Consider the following 17,135-nt stretch of genomic DNA (forward strand, 5'->3'; position numbering starts at 1 on the left):
CAAGAAAATTTTTATATATTCTTGAAAATTTTATTTTTATTCATTGCAATGTTCATTTATTTTTTCAGATTATAATTTCACACACACGCACGCACGCACACACACTTTTAATGTTGAACTTCGGGAGATTTTATAATATTTTATGTTTACTAATAATTAAATTCAGTAAAATCGACAATTGAATGAAGATAAATAATTTGAAAAATGGGGAAGTTTGAAAGTTCGCGCGGATCGTAACGCTCATGCGCAAACAGTTCGATGAACGACGTGACACTAGCTATGACGGTGAGTGAATTTAGTCACGCCCGTGTCGTAGTTGAATAAACATGGCGTCGTGGAGAATATCGAGTTCTGTTTAGTGATTAAGTGTTCGAGATTTGTGCAGTGCAACCACTTTCGAATTACCATAGCATCTTGTCATCACGTTAACATATTCCCGAGGATGTTACCCGACTACGGTTAAAATTTCATTGAGAGTCTAACGCCAAAGGTAAGTTATTTCACAAGATATCTATCTTTCGAAATAACATTGCTATGATTTTCTAAACTCAATAGTAAATAATTTAGAAAAGTGACAATTAACTTTATACTGTTATAAGTAAGTAAAAATCTGATATTTTTAATTTGTTACGTGTTTTAATTATTATATTGCGATGACAAGTTGTAATTGTTTATAACACAGTATGGTAGTTACCTCGTGTGGCATATATGTACAATGTCGCGAAGGTATTTATAAAATGACTAGATCAATTATAGTGAAGCTCATGCAACATAATTATCTTTATTGCTCTTTTTATTCTATTATAAAAGTTTAATATAAAACTCAACACATACAAAGTACTGTTTACTTTAAACACACTATGATTAATAGTGGTTATTTACACTAATAACATAAAGCTAGAAATTATTGTTACCGAAGTTAGAATCACTTTCATATATAATTTCAAAATTTAATTTGAAATTAAGATATAAACGTGTATGTATATATTTACGAATTATCGTAACGTGTACGAACCAATTCATATACATATATCTCGCCAATTCACATATAAACACATAAGAAAACTGGTAAATACTTATGAAAGCATTTGTAAACACAGCTGTAAATATTTTTTTTTCAAATTCATCAAAATTTTGTAATGATTAATATGTTATATGTATTTATACATATCATTCTTCAATATGAATTTATAACATAATTATAAATGTATATGAATATACATGTTTCAGAAATTATATTAATAAATTATTTAGTTTGTTATATTAGTAACATCTTATGCATTTTATATATTTACTAGAGGAAGAGAAATTTTATATTATATTCAACCCATTTTGTCTACAAAATTAAGTTATATTAATATAATTCCTGAAAATTTTAGATAATTTGATATATAATTTGATATACAATTGAAATATAATTTGAAATCTATTAAATTATTTTAGTGTATTGGAAAATTAAGAATTATATTTATAATCTTATTTGTGTGAAACATTACTTCAGTTAGTTATTAATTCGTACTACATATGGAACAATAGAAATCTTGAATAATGATGAAACAATGCAATTGGATACGTCAGTTATGAGAATCACATTATATATTTAAATATATTCTTTGCAAGTACATTTTTAGAAATTCATCATACAAGTTATGTAATATCGTGTATTTTTCATGAATCAAACATGCATCTACACACTAATGACAATAATCTTTTTTTTTTCAAAATAAAAGAGTCGAAGTAAGTCATTGTACAAAAGGGTAAACGAGGTTAGTACTCGAATCGAATGGTTGCACGTGAAGAATATTGTCACGAGGAGCGTGCCTGCTTTTGTACACGCGACACCAAAGCCGTAATGTCACGAAATACACAATTTCCACCAAAGAGAGGAAACTAAAGCCCATGAAGAGGCCCAACAAGCCACCGGTGCTAGCTGTGCACAAATGATTGTTTAAATTAGATCCTTGAGCTTTTCAATAGTTTCTTACAATTATGAATTATATGCTTTTGTCACATTTCGCTACTTCGTAGTACTTAACAACTTCATTAGAGTTCTGAACGACTGAAGAACATTTTATGTATGCCACATCTGTTCAACCGCAACTTTTAAACATTCTGTCGAATTTAAGATTATGAAAAGCAAATTCGTTCAAATTATAATTAGTATTTTTTTTTAATATAGCTGAAAATTTAAAAAATATTAAATATTATTTTTATATTATTCCATTTTCATTGCTTTTCGTTTTCGATTTTTTAATTGATTCGTATTACTCTATGAAGCGCATGATTGACGTGGCAGTTCTATTTTAGTGTCACTATATTATTCTATTTTAATACCTTCAAACATTAATGAAGTTTTTTGCTAAAGCTTGAATATATTATAATAATCATGTTGTGTTAAATATTAAATATTGCTAAAGCGATAGAGAACAAAATGGAACAAATGCGAAGAAAATATTTGAAAGGCATCATTTTGCACGGTTATATTATTTGTTGTCTTTCATTTATAACAGTTGACAATATAAAAAACATTTATTAATTATTTTGTTTATTCTCTTTGTTAATTATATTTTTATATTGTTAAATTGCTATTATCATAACAAATTTCTAATATTACAAAGTTTATACAGTACGATCGATACTGGAACTAAACCCAAGAGATTCACGTGAACTAACGAGAGAGGATTAGATAGAAACATGCGAATAGATAACGCTGGAAAGCCCTCTAGTGTTTAGACCCAGTCAGCATTTTGATCGTCAGTTTAATTAAAAGCTTCACTATTATGAATGACATATAAGTCTATCTGACAAGAACATACTGGTATATTTGCAAGAAATACACCAATTTTTTCAGAGATATCGCCAGTACGTTCTTGTAAGACAGACTATATTACACTAAAAAAAAAAAAAAAAGATTGAAACATACTTACATAGAAATTCTGTGAAACCAAACAATTCGTTTTTCATATACTTCGTGAATTGAGAATCGACGAAAAACAGGTGAACCACCGCCATGTTTTTACTAGTGAAAAGAAAAGTCATTTCAATCATTATCATTGATTAATTAACAATATGAATTGTCTTAAATCAAAGGAACAAATAGAATTACGCGAAATAGTCTTTATTTTTCTTCACGTAGACGTCAGGAATGATGAAAGTAGGCACCAATTTGCTTTGTGAGATTTCTACGTTGTAACCGATCTCGAAGCATCCCGGATAACAATTACAACTGGGTCTGTGAAAGATAGAAGTTGATTTCGATTTTTGTTTCAATAAAATCTTCTGGTTAAAGAATCTATGTAATCACTCACGTTTCAGAGACATTTAAGTTGCCTACTACTATATTGTCATCGTAAAGTTTCATTTCCATTGCTCTGCGAGCTTTTGTTGCGCAGTTGTCATCTTTCTTCTCACAGATTTGTGTGTTGGAAGATTCTAGGAACAAACAATAAATCCATTTGATGGCTAAAATCTAGATATAGGATTAACTTTGTTTGCCTTTTTAAAGTAGTGAAAAAAATTGCTAGAATAAGATCAAGGGGATTATTAATATTCAATTTTGGTAGAGAGTAATTTAGAAGCTCATTAAAATCTGACATAGTAAAGAAACATTCTGAGAAATAATCCTTAATTATTTAGCTTCGAAGGTAGAATAATAATTAAGTAACTATAAAATTGAATAGTAAACAAATGTTTGGCGATTGATCATCATTTCAATTACTAGAAAAGATTCATAAAAAAAATTACTGGGCATGTAATACTGGACACAATGACAGTTCTTCTGTGTGAAGTTCGCTTCGCACTCGAGGACGCAGTTCCTTTGTGTATAGGTCCTGTAGTAACGTAACTTCCTCTCAGAAGTGAAGAAGCACTTCCTCTTTTTCAGAGGGATGTTAATTATTGACTTGCTGGCGGCTGATATTCTGGGCGCTACGATTACTCTAGTCTCTTCACCCGGAGTGAGAGTGAACGCAAATTCGGCGATCTTTGGTGTTTCCACCGGATTATGCAGCAACATCTGTAAAAACATTACTGAGGTGAACTTCATCGTTGCTTCCATCAATCTTACATAGCACGTATGATACATCATTCTATTCGTTTTGACGTGTTGAATGCGAATATCATATCCATTTTTGACGGAAATCACAAAAACTTGCCGAAAATGCAAAAAAGTCACCAAAACGAAAAAGACAACTGAATATACTTCAAAAAAAAAATTCCAAAAAATTTATTTTATCAACAAATATTTGTTTTCAAGATATTCTTATTTTTATCTTTATTATACATTTCACATATACATTTGTTATATATAATGTCAAAATAGTAGAAATTTTTAAACGTTACATTAGTTATGATATAGTTTTAGATCATAGTAATTGTTGAGCAACTAGTAGCAATTAGTAGCAGATAATGACAAATTGATCAACTATAACAATTGGTAAATTAGTATAATGGATAGTATTTATAAGACTAAAATATCCAGATCAATTTCATGATTTGAGATATAGTATACCTTGAAACCAACGCTAGCGGTGGACGAACAGTAGTATTCATCCATATCTACATCAAGAACCAGAGTCAGACCATAGAATTGTCCAGCACCATACGGTCTCCATGGAAGGGAATCTGGCGGTACGTCTTCGTCGTATCCGGTTTCGGGATTCCAGTCGATGCTATTATTGAATGGAAACGTCATATTGATGTCAGACCAGTCACGTCTGCAAATTCAGTTTATTGGGAATGGAGGGAACATCATCAAACACAAATATGCAATCTAAATTTATAAAAGGATCCTTAAAAAAATCGGTATAACAGAAGAGTTTTAAAAATTATAGAAGATCATAAAGGATTTGATTAAATTATTGGAATGAAATGATCAAATGCAAAGAAAAATTTTAATTTTGAATGAAAATTATTATTTCTGCAATTTACTTACGGGTTGTAAAACAAGTATTTCCTCTCAACGGAGTTGAAATTACAACACATTCCTTCGTCTGTCAGAGTGGGATTAAAAATTTTCTCGCAATCAGTAACATTCCCATTCCATTTACACAAATGTAGCATCTCTGTGCAAGATTGTGACACCTATTGTAAATATGTAATGAGGTAAATATCTTGAATAAGTGCTTAATTTATATATATATATATATGTATGTATAATTCGCAAAATGAAATCAAAACACTTCGAAATCACAAAACAAATAAATTTGAGGAATAAGATCTATCATTACTATCATGAGATTCTTATAAACCATATGTGCAATTCACTGTATGTTACATACATTGACCATGAAATGAAGGATGTTGTCCCAAGTTATCGTGTTTTCATTGACTCGATTGAGAGTCGAGCTATTCTCAATACTGCACATATCGTCCAATAATAGTTTCTTTCGTGTATCGTTCCTGTTATTAAATATTATTCATTGCAATAAATCTTCCTTCTAATTTATATCTTTCAACGATATTTCAATAGAATACAAAATCGAAAATTCATTATTTAAATCTTAATTAAAATGTACAAATTTTATTATCAAAAAATTTTAGTAAAATATGGATTTTTTTTTAAATTTATTTTTTTTATCTTTATTTTTTCTTTTATCTTTTATACATATCTTTTTTTTATATATCTTTTCTTTTATTTTTATTTTCTGTTAGAATTTTATAAAACAACGTTGCTCGAAAACAACTCACCCAGCATTTATGCGAGTTGCCTCGCTCTTTTTCACATTATTCATGTTACAAATGGTAACCGAAGGGAACGGAAACTGATCCAGGGATACTGATTCTGGACTGAGAGCGATAATAATGGGTGTCGAGACCCACCTTTGATATAGAAACCATATATAATAAGCGGCTGTTAAGACCGCTAATGTAAAGGAAATTATCCAGAAGATTCTGTAAAGAGGTATTAATTAATTTTTCAATTGTGTAATCTAATAAATATTTGAATCTTCTCAACATTCGAAAAATTGTGACATTTTAATGAATAATGGACAAAACAAGTTGGACAAAATACTTAAATAATCATATTTAAAATTAAAAATTAAATTATTGTAGAATATTTCAAAATCCAATATTTAACTAGAAAATACAAATTTTTCTTTTTATTTCGATTTTAAAAATTTGTTCGCGTATTAAATAACATGGTTAACAATTAATTCAAATGCAAAAAGTTACCTTTCGACAATAGATAAGCTCGAGTCTCCCACATAACGCAAACCATGAAGAGTACTATTCATACAGTATTGTTTCATAATATTCGTAAGCTTCGTCCATCGTTGATTTTCATTTTTACTAAATCGGAAAAATATTAAAATATTTTCATTTCTGAGATATATTATAACATCATAATGTACTATTATTACCTTATACCCTTATCATCATCATAATCGTAATGTTGCGTCAAAGGGCTTTCTTTTTTGATAAATTTGTTCTTATTGTATCTGGACCTCAACGTTGTATCCTTCGAGCGGTACATAATCTTTAATTTGCACAAAAGAGAAGATTTATAGAAAATTCTTACTTCACACAAAAGAACAACTGTTGTGCATTAAGGAAAAATATCAATTCCTCGTTAATAAAATAATCCACAAAACAATACAGAAACATATACATATAAATTTTTAACAAATTTTAAAATTTATAAATATAATTATAATATTAAAAAACAGGATTTTAACAAAATTCTAATCGATTTTATTTCTCGTAAATAATAGAAATTGATGTTCCAGATAAATAGAATCGGTCTCCCAATAAGAAGTTCAATTAACTAAAATTTTACTCTAGTGAAGTTCCACTGTGATTACATTACCTTGAACGAAGCTGGTCGAACTTTGAAAATCTCTCCAGTAGCGTATCCTTCGAATTTTAGAGGATGTTTGTACGGGTTCTGCAGATGTACAGTGTTAATTGGGTAAGGTATATTGGGATCGTGATTCTTCAAATAATTCAACGTCGCCGTGTCGATTGTCCTGTAAGCGGTTTCGATCGGTTCTACCTTGTCCTCATCCTCTGATTTCGAATATTGCCGATAGTACAGCTTTATCGGCATTGCATCGATAGTCTGGATTGTCCGATTACTATCCATATTGCTTTATGCTTCGTTATTACAAAAAATTCACATTCTCAACAATTTATCATCAATTCTCAACTTTTGAGTATAAATTCCTTCAATTTTTGGCATAATTTCTTCGTCTGATAATGTAATAAAACCGTTTCAAAAAAGATATGAAACTGGATTATCGTTACTTAATATCTGAATTTAATCAGTAGTCTTTAACATGTTCGCGATAAAGAATGTGAGGTTTTTATTAATAGAATACGTTTCTATTTAAAAAGAAATGCTAGTAATTTTAAAAATCATAAAAAATGTCAATTGAGAAAAGGGTAGAACTTTTTATGAAAATATTTTTTTTTTGTATGTTGTTTTGTATTTTGTATGTAGTATTTTTTTAAACAAAGAATTATATTAATATTATATTGATTCATAAGAAACATTTAAACAATTGCATCAGTCCCTTAAAAAAACAAAGCATAATGACTCACCCTGTTCTCACTTCATAAAAATGATATAACATACACTCTAATAAAGCATGACTAAGACATGATATTTCAAAAGATTTTTCACATTTTACTTTTCGACCAACACCTTCTAAATAAATACGAATACACAAGAGTATCAGTATTATTTACCTAAAAATACAAAAGGAGAAGTTAAACTTTATTTCCAAGAGAAAAATAAGATCTCCACTTTTTTGAATTTAGAAAAAAAGATGACAAATCTACGAAAAAGACACAAGAGCCGTTTACAAGCGCTATGAGTGTGATACTAAAAATGTAATTTTTAATTCGTGATGAAGAGCTTTTTGTCTTGTCAGACGATGTTTTCGCGCAATTAGACCGACTGACGGAAAGTGTGTCAACTTGACGATGTTGGTCCTTCCAAGTATCGATGAAAGATGTCTGTCAACCTACTGGGGGTGGACACCAACATGGACATCCTTTTAACTCGCTTGGACAGGATCTTTACGTGTCAATGGCTGTCTGTTGTCTTTAGTGAATACCAACGCGATGACACAGATAATTGTAAATGACTTTTTTATCGTGCTCTAAGAAAGATCTAAATCGTATAATTTGGTTGAAGAGTGATGGAGAATATGATTCGTGGAAATTTTTACTCGCTTTCTTTTTTAACATTATGGGTGGTTTTTCTCCTTTTTACTTGTCTTAATTTCATAGCATCGTTTATTCTTTCATTCGTGGAAATTTCCTTTTATTGATTTTCAAACTTTAACGAACTACTTCTTATATTAGGAACATGTTATATGTTAATTAAAAGTTTAAAAGAAAAAGTTATCAATTGATGGGTTAAATTCAAAATTCCTAGATAAAAGAAAGTTTGAACACTTTGAAAATTTGAATTTTTAAAAAAGCTTAGTAAAAGCAAAAGTTTTATTCACTAGTATAGACTGTACATTTAGTCTTTAGTTTTTATAATTAGTAGACTGCGGACTTCTATGCAAATTTATAAATATGATTTAAAAAATAAAGCTATTAAATGTAAAGCATTATACTTCAAATATTTTATAGAACACTACGTGCATTCGTGCACCTTGTAAATTTCCTATAAATGCATAAAAATCCGCAATGTAACAATTAGTTACATCTTTTTATTTGAAATGATGAATCAACATTATGATATACTACATATATTATAATTATGTTATAATACATATAATATTCATTTGCTTAATTTTTTTCAGTTTATTATTATTAAAAATAACAAGAATGATAAATTCTATGTCATACTGAACATGTTATTCTAAACGTTTCCTGAAAAGAGAAGTCTTACGTCTTACACAATGATGGAAACGAGACACAAGGCCATTCGAAGAACATATTTATCAATGTTATCAATTCTGCGTAGATCAAATCGCAAAGATGACCTTGATGGAGTATGATTTTTTAGCAAGATAGAAGGAAGTCACAAGCGCATCGGTGATCCTTTCACGCGAGTGAAAATTACATTTACTAGCTATTGAGAGTAAAATAATTATAAGAAGAGTATCGACTAATTAATATTAAACAACTATGCACGCGACCATTTATTGTATAAGTTATAACTTATAACTTCTAGATATAAGAATGAAAGGAGCGATAAGAAATTACTATACATATATGCGGACTTGAAAAAAGACTTTGTTAAAGATTAACGTGAATTTTAAATAGAATCCATCAGAAATATAAATTATTTTTCTTCTTTTTTTTCTTTATTTTTTACTTTCTGTTTCGTTTTCTTTTTTAAAATGACTGAATATTTATGAGTATTTATAGGAAATTTACATACGTAAAAATTTGAAAGATGCCTATAACATTTTCAAACTAAGCGTTTCATGTTTTTAGAATGTATTTTTCTAAACACATTAAAAACTATTTTTAAAAATATAACTTTGCATAAATATCTAACTAATAATAATAACAGTTTATTTGAATTTTCTGTTTATAAACATCAGGCATAATCATCATTTATAAAATATCCTGTAGATTGAAATTGAATTGTCAAATGAAATTTTCGTATATTCTATGCAATAGTTTCTGGCGTTTACGTAGTTGCAGCACAAACGAATAAAATATTTATACTTAAACAATTACCTTGCATATAATTATGATAATCGATAATCGCATCTTATAGTAATCATTCGACTGCGTACTTGAAAAATGTATACAGCAATTATCTATACGATGGAACGTTCTGTTGTTGATTGCGAAGTGCAAATGTTTGCGGAACTAGCGTACTCACGGTTAAGCAACATTTATTCGCGTTATCGTGCAAATATTACCTTCGACATTCAAGCACGAAAAACGAGCATCATGAAACTTTTATGGGGTGTATGAAAGAGACCTAATCTAAAGGATAGATAATGTAATACACAACGTTGAGAAGTGTACTTACACTTGTATGTAAAATTACATTGACATTCATTGGTCGGTAGTAGGTCATCGTTGTTTGCTTTGTGTTAAAAAACGTTGTAAGAGATGACAGTGATTGCGAAATGGTAGCAGTTTTTCAAATTGCATACGATTCTATCTAATTAATGGTGCATCTACGATAATAAGACACAAATAGTTTTGAATATGCAATATTATATAATTGTAAAATAAGAACAGCGTCATTTTACAATTAGCATAGAAATCCTGATTATATTTATTTTTCCATCTTCCTTCCTTTTTCTTTCTCTAATACATGGTCAAAACGTTTGTGAATTCTTCTTTTCTTACAAATAATGCCGTTTAAAAATATTTTAAAATTTAATTAATAAGAATGTTAAGGCCAACGATTTATAACATGGACGATTCAGAGATTTATACATCTTTCGCATCCCTTACGTATAAACAATTTAGAAAATTTACAACTGACAATGAGTTAGTTTTGAGTGCGAGGAATTTTTTTCGTATAATAGTTGCCGTGTCTTGAAAGTATTGTGCAGGCAACTGGATAGTTTCCAGAAGATAATGGGATCTACATTTTCCAATGTCAACCCATGCAAGTCAATCTTACTCTCAGTAATGAGAAATTTTAGAAACCTCTCCCGTATTTCTTGATTGGTCTTGATATGTCCATGACATAATTTTTCAGTCCTTTAGCAAATGACTCCTTAAAAGATCTTATATAAGAGGACTTTGGGCAAGTCGCAATCAATGACTTGTAATTCAGTGATCAAGTTGACTCATTCATCAGTTCAATCAGCCAATACAATTAGTAATTAGTCCAGTCAGGGATTTTAGTCAGGGATCCACAGTAAGTCATGTTAGTGATTATTCAATTAAATCAATTGGACAGTCAGTATTCAGCTAAGCGAACTCAGCCGTCGTTAGCTTACAATTAGTTATTCAGACAAAATTACCTGTCTGAATCAAGCAGAAACAGTTAAATTTCTTGAATAATAAATCCATCAACAAGTCAAGTTAGTGAGTGACTTTGGCACCAAGTGATATAAACAAAGACACGCGATCGACTCCAATAATTTGCGTATTCAACTATATTAAGAAAATAGATATTATTATATTATATTATATTATTTTTATATTATTCTTATTTTAAGAAAATATATTTATTTTGTTAAAGTAAATTTTTTGCAGAAATTTAGATATTTTTCAAGAGTTATTTAGTTATATTTGTAAAAGTTAGGTTCAAATGTCGTTTTTCTTAATTTAAGTTACAGAAATGTCGAAGAAGAATAAGAAACGGAAGTTGGAGGAAGAGGAACAGTCGATGGTTGACTGGGAACAGGAGAATATTTTTCCAGAGGAAATAAGAAACGAAATGGAATCCATGTGGGAGGTACATATTTCTATTGCTTATATTCTAATTATAAATTCTCTTTTGTAACGTTTAATCGTTTCAGATTCCGCAGATATTCCATTTCCTTCATCTAGCAAAAGAAGCTCTGAACATACCTCACTTGTCCATGTACGAGATGGAACGTATGCTTTTGATACCTAGAGCTTCCAAACAGCTAGCAAACATCATGACATCATTGTTGAGGTAAAATAATGTGTAACTAAACTCGTAGATACTTGCAAAAGATACTAAAAAAGAAAAATCGAAACGTGTTTAGTATTTCTTTTCTATATAAAATTGTATTAGATAAAATAAATAAGATATCAAATATTCCAAGTATTTTTATCAAGCTGATCACTTTCACTTTCGTGAAATTAAGAAAGTTTTTAATTAATATAACAGTTCTCCTATGACCAAAGCAAAGTTAAGGAAAATACCACCGATGCCATATGAATTCTGGACAAACATTCTTGCGTACAAGATGAAGAGCTGGTTCAAAATGTACGAAGCTAAACATCAGAATGCGGTAAAGGTAAGTGTATGTCGTCTGTGTGCTTCGTGATAATGATGTCACTTCTGTGTCATCACTTATTACAAAATAATACAAATCATCTGTATAAATATTATCATTTATTTAAATTACATACACGGATGTTTTATATTACAGCGATCAGAAATGTAATGAAAGTTTTTAGATTCTAGAAACTATCGGTGTGGAGCCGGAATTCTGGAATATCTTCCCTGACGCTCCTCTGCTAAATGGCAAGGATTTTGAGGAGTTAACTTTCAAACAGAAAGTTTGGCTTTTAAAAACCGTCTGTGATACAGTCATGGTATGCAAAAATACAGAAAAAGAAGCAGTTTTACGTATGATGAAAAAAATCAAATCCCAAAGATTAAAAATTTCAGAGTTTTGCACTATTACTTAAGATACATGAAACCGTTGCGATAAACTCGAATTTAATTTAATTAGTAAATATTTTAACAGTGAAAAATATAAAATACAATTTTTAGCACTCTAGAAAAACTGTGCAAGAAGAGGTAGCTAAACAACCAATGGAAGATCAGTTTGAAACCGTTCTAGGTACCGATCGTTATGGTGCAAGATATATTTACTTTCCACAATTTCTTAAAAGTGATCTGAGAGTTTATAGACATTGTCTCGATAATAAAATATTATCCACAGTGAAGGTAAGGTTATCCACTGAGAATTTTTACTTCAATTTTGTCTGTGTTACTTATGTTTCTTATGTATCCTTTTATACTATTTTTCTTTTAGCCAATCAAACCAAAACAAAAGACGGAATTAGAAAACAAAGTATTAGTTTCAAATGAATTAATAAAAAAGAAGACCAAACATAGAAAAAGAAAATCCCGATGGAGTAACGGATTGCCTCCGAAATCGAGGAGAAAGACAAGTAAATCTGATGAAAAACATCTGAACGACTGCAAGTGCAGTAGCGATAGTGCAATAGGCTCGTTGACAAACGAAGACACGAATTTTAGTAGTACAAGCACCTGTAGTAATAACAATAATAGCAATAGTAATAATAATAACAGTAATAACACTAATAGTAGTAGTAGTAATAATAATAATAGTAGTAGTAGTAGTAGTAGTAGTAGTAATAATAATAATAAAAATAATAATAATAATAATATTAACTTAGATCTAACTATCAACATGGAGAGATCGAGAAGTTCGTCGAAATGTTCGGAAATAAGCACTGCATCTGATAAAACATGTTGTAAAAGTACAAACTCGAATGGTTATGATACGAATAATTCTATTCGGGGTCTTCCCGGTAAGAGATCATCCCAAAAAATGTTTAAGGGATTTTCTAATAATAGTAATAACATTAAATATAATATAGACATAATCAACGGACTTTTGAACGACCTAAAATCGGGAACTAGCGAAGAGAAAAGCGCAGAAGACAACGGCATGTCTTTGACACACGTTTCGCAAGATAAATTGAAGTTAAATTCAACGAAGCAGCAATATTTAGATGCAATGGATCTACATATAAATAGGAACGATTCTGTTGAAAGAACTATTGACAACTTATCTAGTATCTCCAAAACAGATGATGAAAAGCTAAATGAAATTATCAGTGGAGAAAACTTGAAACTAAATGATAAAAGTTCAAACAACATTTGTGATGTTAGAGAGACGCGTCGAATATCTATTACGTCGAAATCCGACGATGAAAAATTAAGTGAGACGAGAACACACGTTTTTAAGCAAGAAGATGATGCTAGCCTTTCCGAAGAAAAAATGGAAACTAGAATTACTAGACGGAATGGAAGATTTATTAAAGAACAAAAATTGAGTAACGAACAGTTGGACCAGACATGTAAAGATGAAACAGTATCTAACGATAAAGATCTTTCTCTGAGCGAATTAAGAAGTATGTTACAAAAGGAAGCGATGGACGATGATTTCTCTTTTGACGAGAACAGCGAGGTTAAATACAATCTTAGGAAATCGAGGCATTCAAAATTAGAAAGATGGAAACAAAGAACAGAGAATTTCAATGCGATGCTTTCGGAACTTAGCGTTTCAAAATTTCAACTAGTAGCTGACAGTGTTAGTTCATTAAGAGACCTTATTTCTACGTTTTCAAAAAATAGCAATCCAAGTATTGATACTGACGGCGAAGTATGTAATCATTTTACTTAAAATCATTTTCTTATAATTTCTTTCTTGACTGACCTTTTATGTCTTTAGACTGAACTAATACCACCATGTGAAATAAAATTAGTCAAAAGAATGACAGAGTTATTATCTTCTTTGGAAGAAATTGAACCAGCTTTGCGAGACTCGACGAAGAGAGCTAGAGGAAAGCTTCAAAAGGAATGGACTAACTTTAAAGAAGGGTATATATGCTTTGTATTAAATTAAACAATATCATTTACATTCATTACATCTCAACAAATTTAATCTGGGAATTAACAGTAATAATTTTGAAAGATAGAAAAATATATATGTGTGCTGGATTTGCACAATCTTTCATATTCCCAGATTAAAAGGTTCATTTTGCCTGAAACCTCTTGAACTTGCTACAATCTGTATCTGATCCGTAAAGTGGAACTCATCCACATTCTTTCAGTAACGTTGCTTTTATTGTCGAGCGTATATGATAGATAAGTTGTTGTATGTTGTAGCAGTGCGGAGGATCAGGACTCATCTGGGGAGGGTCTCGGCTCTAATTGGTGGGTTGTTGGATCGCAGGGCTGTCAGTTGCCAAATTCCGGAGACGCAACGTTACAAACGTTACCGCAATCTACCATATCCTCAGCTAGCTTCCAAAACGTCCCCAACGAAGAGGAAAGCATTAGTAACGCAGAACGTAGTAAAAACGTCGATCCAGAGTGCAAAGAATCTCAATATGAAAGTTCACAAAACCAAACACAAAGAGAACAGTCTGAAAGAAACAAAAGCAACGGTCAAGAAAACGCAGGAACTGAGGAAGAGACGAAGGAAGATTCAAGCGAAGAAGGTAGAGATATAAAAGCAATTAACAAAATAATTTAGTTTTAATATGATAATTGATTAATTTTTTATTATGAAAGCAGAACAACAAACGCGAAGAGTATTGCGAGCCCGAGGCATTTCATCATACACAGAACAACTTTATTCAGATGACGACATCGAGGAGAACGAGCTGGAAGAATGGACCGACGTTGAGGCCGTGTATGCGGCTCCCAGCGCACAGACAGGTTCATCCACTTCATACCTTACTCCGAAAGTCAGACACGCTAATGATCGGGCGAACGAAGAGGAGGACTCAGACCAAGATTGGATTCTACCAAGCTCTCGCAAACGGAAAAATAAACGTCCGTGTAAGCATTCCAACATAAATAATTATTATGATTAACATTTTAATGATAGTTCAGTAAATACTTGAAAATTGAACCGATTTTGAAAAACATTATAAAACAATCATAATGAAAATTATACTATTACAGCTGCCAATCGAAGATTGAAGTCTTTTCAACACAAATTACAAAGTATCAAAATTGATGCTCTCCAAGACGCGGCAGAATCAAAATTAACTCCTCCTCACAAGATTAGTAATGAAAAGGAAAGTCCTAAAATCAAAGAAATCCAAATATGCAAACCAAAGATACCGACGAACTCAGAACCTTCTAACAGCAACAGTACGATAGAGAACCAGGAGGCTGTAGTAGTAAATAATTCTAAAGAACCAGTGCTTTTCACGGGAGTAAATTGCAAAGTAGAAAATGTCGTGAGCGTGCATTCTGAACTGGACATCAAAGACGAAGGCCCTATTTACGATTCTGCGCCGAGCTTTGATAGCAGTTACACGGTTAATTCTAACTATGTAATGCTGAAGACTGAGCCGAATCCAATGAATTATTATGTGATGCAACCAAATTCTGCAACCGTCGTTCCACAAAATGCGATCGTGCAGTCTGGTCCGATGGTCTCGAGTATCATACCTCCAATTCAGCAAGGTTATTACGTACAAGGGGCACAAAATTATATTATCCAGAATCCACAGAATAATTTCGTACCTTCTCATCCATTTCAACCCCAAGGACCGCAAATGATAGCACCGCAGCAGTTTATCAATCATTCCAGTTATGTACCTTACATGGTAACGACAACTCAACCTCAATCTCAATATATAGCTACAACAAATCAACAGATTATTTCGCAGAATGTTCCTGAGAATCCTACGTTTCCAGTTCATTCTAATTCCACTTCAGTAACTAAGTCTTCGCAAAATAGGTATCTTGCATCGAAACAGAATTATCCACATCTTAATGGAGCTGTTACGAAAAGTAATACACCTGTAAGAGGAAACGCGGCTCGACCCAGGGTCGTGAAAAACGTTCAGCGCACTCCTAACACATCTGTTAAAATGTTGAAACCGAGAAAATCAAACACACCTCCGGTAAACACCGGTCAAAAAACCACTTCTTTAATCGTTCTTAGCGACAGCGACGATGAAATTGAGATGATCATTACAGAAAAAACCAGTCCTGAGACTGAAGCGGAAAAGGCAAAGACTATACCTAAGAAAAACACCGTGCAGACTAGGCAAAAGCCAACAGTTACATCGGACGTCACAGTAATGAAAAGCAGAATTCCTCCACAAATACTTCAACGTATGAATCAAGGAGGGATCTCTATAACACCTGTCAAATCTACACCACCAGCTCAGAATACCAATACGCAGTTGGTAGTAGTCGTGAACGAAACTGGAAGCCATTATGCCTTAGCACTACCAAACGGAAGCAAATTAATTTTGACTCCTGAGCAGGTCGCACAGATTCGAGCTTCAAATGGTGGAAAGCTAATTTTATAAAATATAATTCTAACTGAATTGAAGATAATGAAGAACTTAAAACGGAACTTTAAAAACGGATAGAATTGAAATATATTGAAGTATATTGCGATCTCTGGTTCACGTACCATATGTATTTGAAGTTAATGTTCCTACAATATACAACAGAGATTTGTACGATAATTCTTGGAACATTCGGAATCGATTTGTACAATTTGTAGAACGACGTACTATTTTAAGTAACATAACAAAACTGCGTTTGAAATGTTGCGTTGAATGAATTTATTCTTGAATCATTTGATCTTGTGTTTGTTAAGATTCTCTGCATAAGTAATTTTCTGCATTTGTCTATTTAAATGAAAACGAAGAAAATTCATACATTAAATGTTTGAAGAAAAGAGAAAATTTACCCCAGTAAATTTAATGTTAATAACTCTAAACTTTTTTGATATTTTTCTTCCCACTTGCAACATTAGAGCGAT

General features: G+C 31.2%; 2 protein-coding genes across 11 annotated transcripts; one reads left to right on the plus strand and one right to left on the minus strand.

Annotated features, from left to right (window-relative positions):
* The first annotated feature begins 177 nt into the window (after positions 1 to 177).
* On the plus strand, positions 178 to 17,016 carry LOC122537532 (putative uncharacterized protein DDB_G0282133). 10 transcript variants are annotated; one of them, XM_043670766.1, is made up of 13 exons: positions 179 to 490; positions 11,214 to 11,338; positions 11,403 to 11,542; positions 11,741 to 11,870; positions 12,034 to 12,171; positions 12,353 to 12,529; positions 12,618 to 12,882; positions 13,006 to 13,140; positions 13,210 to 13,997; positions 14,067 to 14,215; positions 14,504 to 14,838; positions 14,912 to 15,181; positions 15,308 to 17,016. In XM_043670766.1, exons 2-13 carry the CDS (start codon positions 11,222 to 11,224, stop codon positions 16,672 to 16,674), a joined length of 4,011 nt encoding a protein of 1,336 aa, XP_043526701.1. In that variant the 5' UTR covers positions 179 to 490; positions 11,214 to 11,221; the 3' UTR covers positions 16,675 to 17,016. The 10 variants fall into 10 exon arrangements, with proteins under 10 accessions (XP_043526697.1, XP_043526698.1, XP_043526699.1 ...); XM_043670767.1 differs by having other exon boundaries at positions 12,618 to 12,861; XM_043670762.1 differs by having other exon boundaries at positions 178 to 490; positions 13,006 to 13,997.
* LOC122537535 (pickpocket protein 28-like) lies at positions 1,580 to 7,195 on the minus strand. The gene is made up of 12 exons (XM_043670770.1): positions 6,809 to 7,195; positions 6,363 to 6,478; positions 6,175 to 6,291; positions 5,689 to 5,892; positions 5,280 to 5,400; positions 4,934 to 5,082; positions 4,511 to 4,715; positions 3,745 to 4,015; positions 3,309 to 3,432; positions 3,107 to 3,232; positions 2,928 to 3,019; positions 1,580 to 1,930 (listed from the first exon to the last, which is right to left on the minus strand). Exons 1-12 carry the CDS (start codon positions 7,082 to 7,084, stop codon positions 1,743 to 1,745), a joined length of 1,989 nt encoding a protein of 662 aa, XP_043526705.1. The 5' UTR covers positions 7,085 to 7,195; the 3' UTR covers positions 1,580 to 1,742.
* Positions 17,017 to 17,135: the final 119 nt, after the last annotated feature.

This window comes from Frieseomelitta varia, unplaced genomic scaffold (genome assembly GCF_011392965.1).
Source record: "Frieseomelitta varia isolate USP_RPSP 00005682 unplaced genomic scaffold, Fvar_1.2 scaffold_912, whole genome shotgun sequence".
Taxonomy (NCBI): Eukaryota; Metazoa; Arthropoda; class Insecta; order Hymenoptera; family Apidae; genus Frieseomelitta; species Frieseomelitta varia.